Here is a 14,414-nt window from a genome sequence, read left to right as displayed (position 1 = left end):
ATCATCATCATCATCATCATCATCATCATCATCATCATCATCATCATAGAATCCCTACAGTGTGGAAACAGGCCCTTCGGCCTAACAAGTCCACACCAAACCTCAGAGCATCCCACCCAGGCCCATCCCCCTGTAAGCCATCTAATCTACACATCCCTGAACATTATGGGCAATTTAGCATGGCCAATCCACCTAACCTGCACATCTTTGGACTGCGGGAGGAAACCAGACTACATGTGACAACAAAAAAAATCAATCAATTGTTTTTGCTCCTGCTAACCGAGCTATAAGTTTCCTACTTGCACTTGACTTGTGATCTCTCCTGGAGTAGTGCTGGCCCAACAGGGATTCGAATCTGTCATTTCAGCTGGATTTCCATCTGAAAAATTGCTTGGAAAACTGCTCACAAAGTTCATCGCAGTAAATATTGGGACCATTAGATGATATATTGCTGCAATGGATTGGTGTAGATTGTCCAGCAACTTCTGTCAATCCATAACTTACGGTGAATCTCTTCCTTGTAACAAGTAGCCGAACAGTTCTCATGTTGATAATAGTGATCTCCAAATTCTGCTATCCATCAACTTGAGGTCATCCAAAGATTTGCTGCCTGTATCGTATCTTGTAGCAAATCCCATTTTACTTAACTCTGGTGCTTGCTGACCTATATTTGCTTCTGGTCAAGTAATGCCTTAATTTTAAAATGTTCGCACTTGTTTTCAATTCCATTCCTAGCTTCGCTGCTCTGGATATCTGTAATGTCCTCCAGTGCCACAACCCTCCAAAACATCCTTGCTCATCCACTTTTGGCCTCATGGGCATCTCCAAATTTAGCCATTCCCATGCCTCCAGCTGCATGAGCATTAAGCTCCGGAATTCTGTCCCTAACTCTCTGTGTCTCTGTCCTCCTTTAAGACAGTCCTTAGAACCTGCCTAGTTTTTGGCCATCTCATCTCATAGCTCCTCATGTGCCATGGTGTCAAAATTTGATTTATAATGCTTTTGTGAAGGAGCTTGAGATATCTTATTATGTTAAAGGCACTGTATAAATATAAATTCTTCATAAGTCATTAAATATTGAGACTTCAAACATCAATCAGGGAGACCATCAGTTTATCCTGTTTGTTTGTTATATTATGCAACTTCTAAGGGCTAATTAAAACCTATTATGTTTTTGTTTTGTTTAATCTAAGGTGTCTGCAGGAAGACTGTCACTTTCAGCACGTACTGGTTGAAGGAACTGCTGAGCCCATCCCTTATTATAGACAATTCTGGAGTGAGGATGCTGAAGAGTTGGCTCTGAAGAGCAATGAGCTTGCAAAATCGAAGGATGCAGACGCTTCCCAGGTTCAGGAATCGGACAATATCCAACCCATAGAAACCAAAAAAGAGCAGATCTCATCTATACCAGTGGCTTCTGATGCTGGTGGGGATCAGGAGCCAGACAATACTCAAACAACAGATGCTGACATAGAATTGACATTGACTGTGACAAAGCACAGAGACTCTGTTCAGGATCAGGATGCGGACAACAGTCAACGAAATGAAGGTGAAGGAGAGGAGGCCTCGACTGTAGCTGACAGCTCAGATGATGGTCTGAGCCAGGAACTGGAAAACACCCAACAGACAGAAACCGAAGATGAGTTGACCTCGAATATACCACGGAGTTCCGATGGCGTTCAGGGCCAGGAACTCGATGACGCCCAACCAACGGAAGCCGAAGAGGATGTGAACTCGATGACATCAGCAGTTCCTGATGCAAATCAGAGCTTGGAGCAGGCTGGTAATGAAACGGAGGAAGACTGGCTGACTGAGGAAATGCAAGCGTCATTGAGTGCCATTCGCATGGAAGAGCAGCTCGCGCGGAGGCGAAATCTGAAAAGGTAAATAACATTGTAAAGGAGAAACAATGTTTTATATAATAGGTATTGGTAAGCCTTTTCCTATTTCTGCAACCTTCTTCAACCTTATGATCTTTTTGATGCTGCCAGACCTGCTGAATTTCTTCAGCACTTTCTCTGTTCGATAGCCTTGCATGCTGTGGTTCAGGGCATTAGCACTGCTGCTTTTCATTTAGAAGCTCTATGTGTTCAAGATCTACTCCAGAGACTTGAACATAAAAATCTATGTGGACCTATGATGCAGTACTAACAAGTCAGAGGACCGTTTGCCCTCAAAGATTTTGTGGCACTGTTTTGAAGACAGGCTATTCATAGAGTCCTGTTCAATATTTATCTCAATTATCATGCTTAAAGCAAACATTATCTGGTTATTATCACGTCACTGTTCTTTGGAGCTTGCTATGTCTATAATAGCTGCTACATTTCCTACATATTACAGCGATAATATTTCAAAATTATTTCATTGGCTGTTATGCTCTTTGGGACTGAGATTTTGAAAGGTGCTTTATAACTTTTTGCTTTCTTCTTTCATCTCTCCAAAATCTCCTCCAGTTCTGGCCTTGTTTGGACGTTTTGATGAGAGCTGTGCCTTGTCCCGACTGGGCTGTCTGCTAAAATTTCCTTCCTAAACCTCTTCACTTTCGGTCTCTCTTTTCTCTTTTAAGACTCTTTTTAAGCTTACCACTTTGACCAAACTGCTGGCCATCCTAAGATCTCCTCATATAGTTAGAATCATAGAATTTTACAGTTCAGAAGTAGGCCATTTGACCCATCGTGTCTATAATGACTTCCAAAAGAGCTACCCAGTTTGTCACATCCTCTAGCCCTATCTCCATAGCCCTCTAACTTCATCACTTTTAAATATATATCCTGCTCTCTCTTAAAACCACCACCTTAAAATCTACCACCACCACTTTCCTAGGCAGTGCATTCCAAAACCTAACAACTCTGAGTAAAAACTTTTTCCTCATTTCATTCCTAGCTCTGTTGCTGACAATTTTGAAATTGTGACACCTTTAGTTATTGACCTCCAACTAGTGGAAACAGAACATCCTTCTTTACCCTGTCAAAATTGTTCATAATTTTGAACACCTCAATAAAGTCACTTCTTAATCTTCGCTGTTCCAAGGAGAATAAGCCCAAACTCTGGAATCTTTCCTTACATCTAAAATCTCTCATGCCTGGTATCATTCTCCATTGAACTCTCTCCAGGACTTTAATACTCTTCCTTAAGTAAGGTGCCCGGAACTGAACACAATATTTCAAATGTGTCAAATCTTGTGTAGTAAACTCCTGTGAGGCACCTCAATATTTTACAATTTCAAAGGTGTCACATAAACACAAGTTCTTGTGGAGGACTGGATGGTCAGTACAAACATGCTAAATGCTTACTTAAAATCAATATCCAGGATATACAGGCATTTACTGTTTGGATGGTGTGCAGACTGAGGTTTAACCTGGGAGATCAGTAATGTAAAATTCTGTTTCAAATATTGGCAGACTCTTGTATTTCTGATTGACACAAATTTATATATTCATTGTAATTATTTTAATTGCAGCTTTTAGAATAATCTTACATAACCAGTTGGGGTGTTTGATAACCTCTTATCCCTCCCAATCACCCTTACCTGTATCCAGAATCCCGGAGTTCTGTGACTTCTTGGAATCAATTCTGGAGAACACGCTGCAGAACATATTGATAGAAGCCAGTCGTGGGGAGGTCGTTCTGACAGCTCGACCTAGGGTAATCAGTCTGCCTCCTGTAACATCCAGGTAAAACTCAGGGGTCAGGGAGTGAAATTATCATTTGGCAATTGCTTGACACTGGTCACTTGTGCAATTATACGCGTGCTACATGTTTGCCATGTTTCACCGACACTCTGTTCCTCTGATGGATCGTTTGGTAAATACTTTAGAAAATGTGGTATCCTTGGGTGGTGACAGTCGGGGATTTTGGATGTGGGGAGTGCTGGTGCAGAAGATTTTGTGAGTATTCAAAGAAAGAAATTGAAAAGGAGTGATCTGACAGAGGTTCCTTTATTAAAGTTTAATGGGGTTGAGTGGTGTAAACCTAGAGCAGATGTCAATTTTGAAGAGTCCTTAACCAGCGATGATGCGTTTTGGTGAACACCAAGAATGAAATAAGGATTTCAGGAGAAACATCTCATGGGGAATGATTAGAATATAGAATTTGTCTCATACAGAGTAACTTAAGCTAGACTAGCACAGATGGATGTCTGTGGGGAGGGCACTTGATTGGAGTATAAATACTGGCATGGGCTGGTTAAGCTTTTTAATTGTAATATATATTGACTATAATACGACATAACCCAAGCATATTATGTATTCTTTCATTTGGTCGTGGGAGGTGAGCATTTCTGGAAAAATCAGCATTTATTGCACATCTTAATTGCCTCGGAAATGGTGATTGTGAGGTGTTGTCTTCAAACATGCTGATCATGCAGCCACTGTGCTCTTTGGGAGAGAGTTCCAGGGTCTTAGCCCAGTGACAGCAGGATGGTGTGTTTCTTGAAGGGGAACTGCAGGTGTTGCATGTAAGAAAATCTGTTTTCTGAATTTGCCAAATTGCCAAGGGTTGTGTTTATGGAATGTTATAATATTGAAATATTTAATTAGTAATAGGCACTTTATTATTTTGTTAAGTTTTTCTTTCTTGTGTTGTATTTTAACTATCGTGTTTGAATAAATTGTGTCTTGCTTAACATCGAGTAGTCTGACCGGTTGAATTGCACCTGGAACACACCGCTCTACATTTGTCTATAAAATCAGAAAAAGTTATGGTCTAGGCTACCTACTTAAAACATTTTGAGGGTGTTTGGTCTGGTCCATAACAAATTGGGACCTCTTGTCAAAATCAAAATCTCTAATTCCAGTTTGGGATAGGATTATTGGATTCAAAGGCAGCGAGTGGTAAGTGTTAGTGTCTTTTGTTTTGGGTGTTGAATTCAGTTGGTTTAAACAGGGTGACCCTTATTTAGTAATGGCTCTTTCAATCACTACGAGTTTTCTGGGGTGAAAGAAGTCACTTTGGAAGTTTTACAGAAAGTGAGCAAGGCGAAGCTTTGGAATTGGCAGACAAGCTGGAGTTGGGGTTGCCTTTGTCCATGCAAAAAAGGGAGGTAATTGCAGCAATAGCTTAACATTTACAATTGCCAGAAATGTCACTGGAATTTTTGGAAATGGCTAAAATTCATTTACAAATGAAGCAGCTTGAATTAGAGGCAAAAGAAAAAGAAAGGATAGCCCTGGCAGAAGAAAACAATAAGGAAAGAATAGCCCTAGCAGAAGAAAAGCAGAAAGGGAGAGAGTTTGAACTTCAGCAGTTCGTGACTAGAGAGGAATGTCAATTTGAAAGGGCTGCGGTGAATGTAAAAGGTAGGCTTAGTGAGAAGGATAGTGATGACAAACAAACCCATTGTAACCAAAGGCCTGGTGGGGATCTGTTAATTATGTCCCAACATTGCCTAAATTCGATGAGAAGGATACCGAAGCCTTTTTCATTTAATTTGAGAAAGTGGCTAAACAAATGAAATGGCTGGTGACCACACAGGAATTGTTGATCCAGGCAAAGTTGGTAGGTAGAGCTAGTGAGTTATTCGCAGCACTATCAGAGAAGGTATCTGGGGGGTGAGGAGGTAAAGAAAGCCAACTTAAGAGCATACGAGCTAGTGCCAGAAGCTTACAGACAAAGTTTCAGAAATCTAAGGAGGTAAAACGTACATTGAGTTTGAAAGGGTCAAACAAAATATTTTTGATAGGTGATAAGGGCATTGAAAGTAGATCAAACATATAAATGCTCTTAAAGAGACAATTATTTTGGAGGAGTTCAAAAATTCACTTCCTGAAATGGTGAGAACTTACGTGGAAGAGCGGAGAGTTAGAATTGCAAGATTAGCAGCAGAAATGGCAGATGATTATTGGTTGATTTATAAATCAAAGTTTGGCTTCCGACATCAATTGTAGAAGTGCTACTCAAATGTTTTACTAGATATGGACTACCCACAGAGATACAATCAGATCAAGGTGAAATTCTACATTGAAATTATTCAAGTAAGTTATGGATAGCTTGGGAATAAAACAATTCAAATCCAGGGAGCATTACAATGTTGGCATCAATTTTAAAGACCATTTTGAGGGCTTATATTCAAGGGATTGGGATAAAGGAAACCCATTTGTACTTTTTGCAATTAGGGATGTACCATATGGATCTATCAAATTCAGTCCATTTGAATGAGTTTTTGGGCATGAGGTGAGAGGACCACTGAAATTAATTAAGGAGAAAATGGTGAGTCGGAGTTTAGAGACCACACGTTTGGACTATGTGTCAAATTTTAGGCAAAGATTAAATAAAGTGGGTGAATTGGCTCAACAGCATTTTAAAGTAGCACAGCATATGATGAAACAGGAAGCAAACAAGAAATCAAAAATTTGCAGTTTTGCTAGTGGAGATAAATTTTTAGTGTTACTTCGAGTGCTCTGTGAACCTTTAAAAGCAATGTTTAGTGGGCTTTATCAAATCGAAAGGAAATTGAGTGAGATGAATTAATTGATAAGAATGCCAGACTGAAAGAAAGCTCACAGAGTGTGTCACGTGAATATGCTCAAAAGGTATTTTGATAGGGAAGGAAGGTGAAAGGGGAATGTGTTACTGGTTACAACACAGATTGAAGAACCAAGTTCAGACAATTTTGCATTGAACATTCCTCAAATTAAATTGGACAATGAGGAAGATCTCAAAAATTGTGATAAATTACTGAATTACCTCCCAGAGGAAAATCAAAATGACCTGAAAGAGTTATTACAATTACACAGGGAGACCTGTGAGAATAAGCTGGGAAGTACTAATCTAATTACACATGATGTAGATATAGGAAATGCTGTTCCAATGAAGCAACATCTTTATAGACTTAACGCGCTAAAGTTGTCACAAGTTCAAAAAGAGGTTGAAAGCAAGCTCAAAGACAACATAATTGAAGTGATTTGCAGCGACTGAAGCTCACCTATAGTCATGATGCCAAAAACCAGCTGGCACCCAACGATTATGTGTGGATTATTGCAAAGGAAATACAGTTACAAAGTCTGATTCATATCCTACTCCACGTTTGGAAGACTGTATTGAGAATTGGGGCAAGAAACTTATATTTTAAGTTGGACTTACTCAGAGGATACCTGCAGGTACCTTTACCTGAAAGAGCAAAAGGAATTTCGGTTTTTGTGACACCATATCAATTTAAAGTCATGCCATTTGGTATGCTGTGCCAGCCACAATTCAAAGACTAACCAATAAAGTCACTTCTGAATTACCAAATTGTGTGGTGTATATCAATGGAGGAGGCTAGTGGACAGTAAGGAGGTAGTAACTAAAGCCTGTAAGGAACTAGATAATGAAGTCAGTGTGACTAAGGGGAAGAGTAGGCAGAGAGCAGATGATGAACGCAAAGGGACAGGTGGTCTGAGGTGCATTTGTTTTAATGCGAGAAGTGTAGTAGGTAAGGTAGATGAACTTAGTGCTTGGATTAGTACCTGGGAGTATGATGTTATTGCTATTACTGAGACTTGGTTGAGGGAAGGGCAAGATTGGCAATTAAATATCCCAGGATATAGATGCTTCAGGCGGGATAGAGAGGGAGGTAAAAGGGGTGGAGGAGTTGCGTTACTGGTCAAAGAGGATATCACAGCTGTGCTGAAGGAGGGCACTATGGAGGACTCGAGCAGTGAGGCAATATGGCAGAGCTCAGAAATAGGAAGGATGCGGTAATGATGTTGGAGCTGTACTACAGGCCTCCCAACAGCGAGCATGAGATAGAGGCACAAATATGTAGACAGATTATGGAAAGATTTAGGAGCAACAGGGTGGTGATGATGGGAGATTTTAACTTTCCCAACATTGACTGGGATTCACTTAGTGTTAGGGGTTTAGATGGAGCACAATTTGTCAGGAGCATCCAGGAGGGTTTTCTAGGACATTATGTAAATAGTCCAACTCGGGAAGGGGCCATACTGGACCTGGTGTTGGGGAATGAGCCCGGCCAGGTGGTTGAAGTTTCAGTAGGGGATTACTTTGGGAATAGTGATCACAATTCCGTAAGTTTTAGAATACTGATAGACAAAGATGAGAGTGGTTCTAAAGGAAGAGTGCTGAATTGGGGGAAGGCCAACAATAGCAAAATTTGGCAGGAGCTGGGGAATGTGGATTGGGAGTAGCTGTTTGAGGGTAAATCCACATTTGATATGTGGGAGGCTTTTAAAGAGAGGTTGATTAGAGTGCAGGACAGACATGTCCCTGTGAAAATGAGGGATAGAAAGGGCAAGATTAGGGAACCATGGATGACAGGTGAAATTGTGAGACTAGCAAAGAGGAAAAAGGAAGCATACATAAGGTCTATGCAACTGAAAACAGACAAAGCTGAAACGAGGAATTAAGAGGGCTAAAAGGGGTCATGAAGTATCTTTAGCAAACAGTGTTAAGGAAAATCCCAAAGCCTTTTATTCATACATAAGGAGCAAGAGGGTAACTAGAGACAGGGTTGGCCCACTCAAGGACAAAGGAGGGAAGTTATGCGAGGAGTCAGAGAAAATGAGTGAGATTCTTAATGAGTACTTTGTGTCAGTATTCACTGAGGAGAGGAACATAACGGATGTTGAGGTTAGGGATAGATGTTTGATTATTCTAGGTCAAGTTGGCATAAGGAAGGGGGAAGTGTTGGATATTCTAAAAGGCATTAGGGTGGACAAGTCCCCAGGTCCAGATGGGATCTATCCCAGGTTACTGAGGGAAGCGAGGGAGGAAATAGCTGGGGCCTTAACAGATATCTTTGCAGCATCCTTAAGCACAGGTGAGGTCCCGGAAGACTGGAGAATTGCTAATGTTTCCCCTTGTTTAAGAAGGGTAGCAAGGATAATCCAGGTAATTATAGACCGGTGAGCCTGACGTCAGTGGTGGGGAAGCTGCTGGAGAAGACACTGAGGGAAAGGATCGATTTACATTTGGAAGAAAATGGGCTTATTAGTGATAGGCAGCATGGTTTTGTTCAGGGAAGGTCATGTCTTACTAACTTGATAGAATTCTTTAAGGAAGTGACAAAGTTGATAGATGAGGGAAGGGCTGTAGATGTCATATACATGGACTTCAGTAAGGCGTTTGATAAGGTTCCCCATGGTAGGCTGATGGAGAAAATGAAGTCGCATTGGGTCCAGGGTGTATTAGCTAGATGGATAGAGAATTGGCTGGGCAACAGGAGACAGAGAGTTGTAGTGGAAGGGAGTTTCTCAAAATGGAGAACTGTGACTAGTGGTGTTCCACAGGGATCTGTGTTGGGACCACTGTTGTTTGTGGTATATATAAATGATCTTGAGGAAGGTATAGATGGTCTGATTAGCAAGTTTGCAGATGACACTAAGATTGGTGGAGTAGCAGATAGTGAAGGGGATTGTTGGAGAATGCAGCAGAATATAGATAGATTGGAGAGTTGGGCGGAGAAATGGCAGATGGAGTTCAATCCAGGCAAATGCAAGGTGATGCATTTTGGAAGATCCAATTCAAGAGCGAACTATGTGGTAAATGGAAAAGCCCTGGGGAAAATTGATACACAGAGAGATCTGGCTGTTCAGGTCCATTGTACCCTGAAGGTGACATCGCAGGTGGATAGAGTGGTCAGGAAGGCATACGGCATGCTTTCATTCATCGGACGGGCTATTGAGTACAAGAGTTGGCAGGTCATGTTACAGTGTATAGGACTTTGGTTCAACCACATTTGGAATACTACGTACAGTTCTGGTCGCCACATTACCAAAAAGATGTGGATGCTTTGGAGAGGGTGCAGAGGAGGTTCACCAGGATGTTGCCTGGTATGGTGCTAGCTATGAAGAGAGGTTGAGTAGATTAGGATTATTTACATTAGAAAGACGGAGGTTGAGGGGGGACCTGATTGAGGTCTACAAAATCGTGAGAGGTATAGAGAGGGTGGATAGCAAGAAGCTTTTTCACAGAGTGGGGGACTCCATTACTAGGGGTCACGATTTCAAAGTGAGAGGGGAAAAGTTTAAGGGAGATATGTGTGGAAAGTTCTTTACGTAGAGGGTGGTGGGTGCCTGGAACGTGTTGCCAGTGGAGGTGGTAGAGGCGGGCACGACAGCGTCATTTAAGATGTGTCTAGACAGATACATGAATGGGCAGGGAGCAGAGGGATACAGATCCTTGGAAAATAGGCGACAGGTTTAGATAGAGGATCTGGATCGGCGCAGGCTTGGAGGGCCGAAGGGTCTGTTCCTGTGCTGTAATTTTCTATGTTCTTTGTTCTTTGATGACCTGGTGATTTTTAGTCACACATGGAAGGAACATTTGCAGCATCTGTCAGGATTGTTTGATCAACTTCTGGAGGCAGGCTTGGTGATAAACCTGGCTAAGGGTGAGTTTGCAAAAACCCAAGTCACATTCCTGGTCCATGTTATCGGATAGGGACAGATGGCCCCACAGAATGTGAAAACACAGATTATAGGGGAGTTTCCTATACCATTGAAGAGGGCATAACTATGATTCCTGGGATTGAGTTTTTTTTCTAACTTGTGTCAAAATTTTAGCTGTGTGGTTGTTCCACTGACTGACTTATTGAAGAAATGTAGAAATTTCAGTGGACGGAGGAGTGTCAGAAGGCATTTGACAGCCTGAAAGCTGTGTTAACCGCTGTCCCAGTGTTAGCCACACCTGATTGCACAAAGCCATACAAGCTGGCTATCGATGCAAGTGACGTGGGTGTCAGTGCTGTACTCTTGCAAGAAGACGACGAGAAGATAGAAAGTCCTATTGGGTATTTTTCCAGAAAATTGAATGATCGTCAACAGATATAATCCATGATTGAGAAGGAAACCTAGAGCCAGGTGTTGATGTTACAACATTTCAACATTTAAAATGACAGTAATTTGTCTGAGATAATTGTATATACTGATCATAACCCCTTAAAAGATTTTGGAGAAATTTAAGGGCAAAAATTCCAAACTATTTAGATGGTGCTTCTTATTGCGACCATTAAATTTGAAAATGATAGATGTGGCAGGACGAAAGAACGTAATTGCTGATGAGTTGTCACAACTTTGATGAAGAAAGATGGAGGTGTTTGGTGGCGGGAATAAACAGCCTGAAATAGACTGTAGTAGTGAATGTTGAATGTTTAAAGTCAGTGTAATATATATGTATTGTAGTGTACTGATAGAGTAAGACTAAGGGTTTTTTAAAAATGAAGCCATCTTTGAATGTTGACGGTTTTCTTTAAGGGGGTAGGTGTGATGTTGCTGTGGCTTTAAGAGGTATATTTTATCCTGGCTTCTTTTCAGAGAGAGATGAGAGGTACTGATTAGGCTGTGGTAAGGTAAACAGTTTGTGATTGGAATTTTTAAAGTTGGCACAATAGAAGCAGCCTGGATGAGAGTGACCAGCTCTCTCAGACCAGGATTTCTAGGTTTATTTTAGTTTTTAGATTCAGCAGAAACTGCTGGAGTCTTGAAAAAGTAGAAGCTATTTCCGCCTCTCTTGCTTACAGCTAAAAGCCAGGGTTTCTGTTCCTACTGTGGGTGTTGCATGTGCCAAAATCTGATTTCTGAATTTGCCTTTTTGCCAGGTGGTGTGTTTATGGGATGTTGTTATATTGGAACAGTTAATTAGTAATAGTTACTGTACCTATTATTCTGTTAAGATTTCCGGTAGAGTTAAGTTATTGTAAGTTCTTCTTTCTTTCATTGCAATTTACTGAAGTGTTTGAATAAATTGTGTTTTGCTTAATGTTGAATTGCACCTGGATCACAGAACTTTACATTTGCCTTTAAAATAAGAAAAGGTTAAGGTCCAGGCTGCCTTCTTAAAATACTTTGAGGGGATCTGGTCTAGTCTATGACAATGGTGAGTGCCTTGGAGGTAAACTGCGAGTGGTGGTGATTCGACTGTTCTGGATTCGCCCGATTGGGGAAACCCCATCAAATTTCCAAAGAATTTGTTTTCCCTTCAATCAGATCATCTCTCACTCATTTGAATTCCAGGGATTGTAAGCCTAGTTTATTCAGCCTGTCCTCATAAGTCTTTCCAGGTATTCCCCACCTTGAAGAAGTTCCGATCTTCTCCTCAGTGGGATTTCTGTTTTAATCTTCTGGCCTGCTCACCTTCATTGTTTTGTCTTTCCTGTCTCACGTTTGTCAATACTCGCTTTCACAGCCACATCTCCTTTTTGATTGTTTTCAGGTCTGCCGTACCCCACATGGATTCCAATTAGAGCTCCATGCTTCATGTTTCAAAATTACCCAGGATTACAGGTATCTCTGGGACATACAGCACTCCTCAGGCAGCTTTCTTGAGCTCCACTCTCAGTACCAAATGTGCCACATGCACACACTCTCACACCACTCAGTCTGTCCTGACCCCCATTTCCATTTCAATCTTAGTCATTCTTTGGTTTAAGAAGAAACTTTTTCTTTTCCTTTCAGATGTTAGCTCCAAAAACTCTTGGGTATCAATGCCCCTCTGGATTTCTTCTCTCCTCCTCTTCCTCCGTCTCCTGTCCCTCTCTGATGCTGAGCAATGTGTGCTCAGCAAAAAACTTGGTTTTATCCCTTGCCGCTCCCACCTCAATGTATTTTTGGCATGACCTGATGTTGAATTCTTCTTCCGTTATCTTCGTCTCCGTGCCCACTTCTCTGGATAGGAATCCTTTCCCTGCCACACAGAACCTTTCACCAGTCTCCAGTACGCCCCCTCCACCTGGTTCCCTCCCTGTGGTCTTTCATCTGCATTTGCTCACCTCATCGAGAACTGCTAACATGACATTGGCCACTTTAATTTCTCTGCTTCCCTCACCCACTCTAACCTTCTGAACTTGCTGTACTCCATTCTCTCAAGTCTAACCCTGACTTTGTTATCAGTCCTGCTGATAAGGGGGCATGCTGACCTCTCCCTTGCAGAAGGTGAATGTAACTCTTTGACGTCTCCTTCTACCTTCCCACACCACTGAGTTCCAAGATTTTATTTCCAGGACAGTCACTGACCTCATCTCCTCTGGAGATTTCTCCTCCACAGCCTTCTACCTCATAGTCCCCTAACCATGCCTGCTTCTACCAAAAATTGACAGTTCTGAAAAAGATCCATCATGAACTTGAGATGTTAACTTTGTTTCTTTTTCCACAGATGCTGCTGACCTGCTGACTTGCTCCAGTACTTTTTATTTTTATTTCAGATTTTCAGCAGTAAGTTGTTTATTATACATGTGGGCCAATCCCCTAAACCAATCCTAGTGAAATTCTGTTCATTCCATCTAATGCAAGTATCCTCCTTGGCTTAGCAACTGAATCTGCACAAGGTACTCCAGGTGTGACCTCACCAGTATCCTGTTCTTCAGCAATGACATCAGTGGTAGATCTGATCATCGATAAGGAATTAACTCTGAGTCAAAATAGGCTCCACGTCTCAGTCACATAACAAACTATATGAAGAAACATGTGATATTTTAAGACTAAAATTTAACAATAATCTTTAGCTTTGTCTGACTTTTAGAACTACTCTGGAGCCTTTTAGCATCCAAGATATTTCACCGAGTAAGGAAGAATTGGATCGCAGCATCCCCACGTATGTAATGATGCTTCACAACTTTTTTTTGTGGATGTTGCAAATGTGTGATTAGTGGAAGTGACAGTTTGTTGAATTATGAAAATTGTATTGAGGAGAAAACCATTTGTCCTATCATGCCTGTGCTGTGCTCTTAAATTGGATCTACTTGGATTAATCCTATGAGCCTCAGGAATTAACCATCTAATGCTGCTGTGTGTAACATTAGGTTTGGGGTTAGAAACAAACACATAAAATGCTGGAAAAACTCAACAGTTATGAGGAAGAGTCATACTGGACTTGAAACTCTTGTTTGACTCATTAATTCTGTTCCTCTCTCCATAGATGTGGCGAGACCTGCTGAGTTTTTCCAGCAATCTCCAAATATGTTTCAAATTTCCATCATCCACAGTATTTGACAGTAAGGGTTAGGTTTGGTTGTTGCATTGCAAGTTTGTAATTATGCCTGTTTTAACTTCTGCTTTGGTTACAGGAACGAGGCTCATGCTCCACACCCCTTCTTACTCTTGGGATGGTTTGTAGGTTACTAATGAGGATCAACCCTTTACTCTGATTCCCAAATCCTAACTCCACCTGTACATCCTCTGTTTGCAAACTTAACCCAAAATTCTACAGTTATTTGGATCTAAGATTTTTTAAAAAGTACTCAAAACTCCCTAAGCATAGTATTAAAAGATTAATCCCAACCAAATGTTGACCCTTGAAATCACAATTTGTGAATAGGAGGGAAATCCTGGCTATACGTCCCCAGTAAATATAAGAACAATGATGTCAATAGCTTAGATAACAAGGTGTAGAGCTGGATGAACACAGCAGGCCAAGCAGCATCATAGGAGCAGGAAGGCTGACGTTTCGGGCCTAGACCCTTCATCAGAAATGGGGGAGGG

The 14,414-nt window shown here is 41.2% G+C and overlaps 1 protein-coding gene across 1 annotated transcript in view; it reads left to right on the top strand.

Moving 5' to 3' along the window:
* cfap65 (cilia and flagella associated protein 65) overlaps positions 1 to 14,414 on the top strand; it is a 405,073-nt gene that overhangs the window by 379,309 nt on the left and 11,350 nt on the right. The window contains exons 30-32 of the mRNA XM_048599270.1: positions 1,194 to 1,883; positions 3,540 to 3,674; positions 13,456 to 13,527. Coding sequence (XP_048455227.1) covers positions 1,194 to 1,883; positions 3,540 to 3,674; positions 13,456 to 13,527 — 897 coding nt within the window. The remainder of the gene's footprint in view (positions 1 to 1,193; positions 1,884 to 3,539; positions 3,675 to 13,455; positions 13,528 to 14,414) is intronic.

This window comes from Rhincodon typus, chromosome 7 (genome assembly GCF_021869965.1).
Source record: "Rhincodon typus isolate 14 chromosome 7, sRhiTyp1.1, whole genome shotgun sequence".
Classification (NCBI taxonomy): Eukaryota; Metazoa; Chordata; class Chondrichthyes; order Orectolobiformes; family Rhincodontidae; genus Rhincodon; species Rhincodon typus.
Note: the sequence above shows the minus strand (reverse complement) of the source record. Positions and strands in the feature narration are given on the sequence as shown.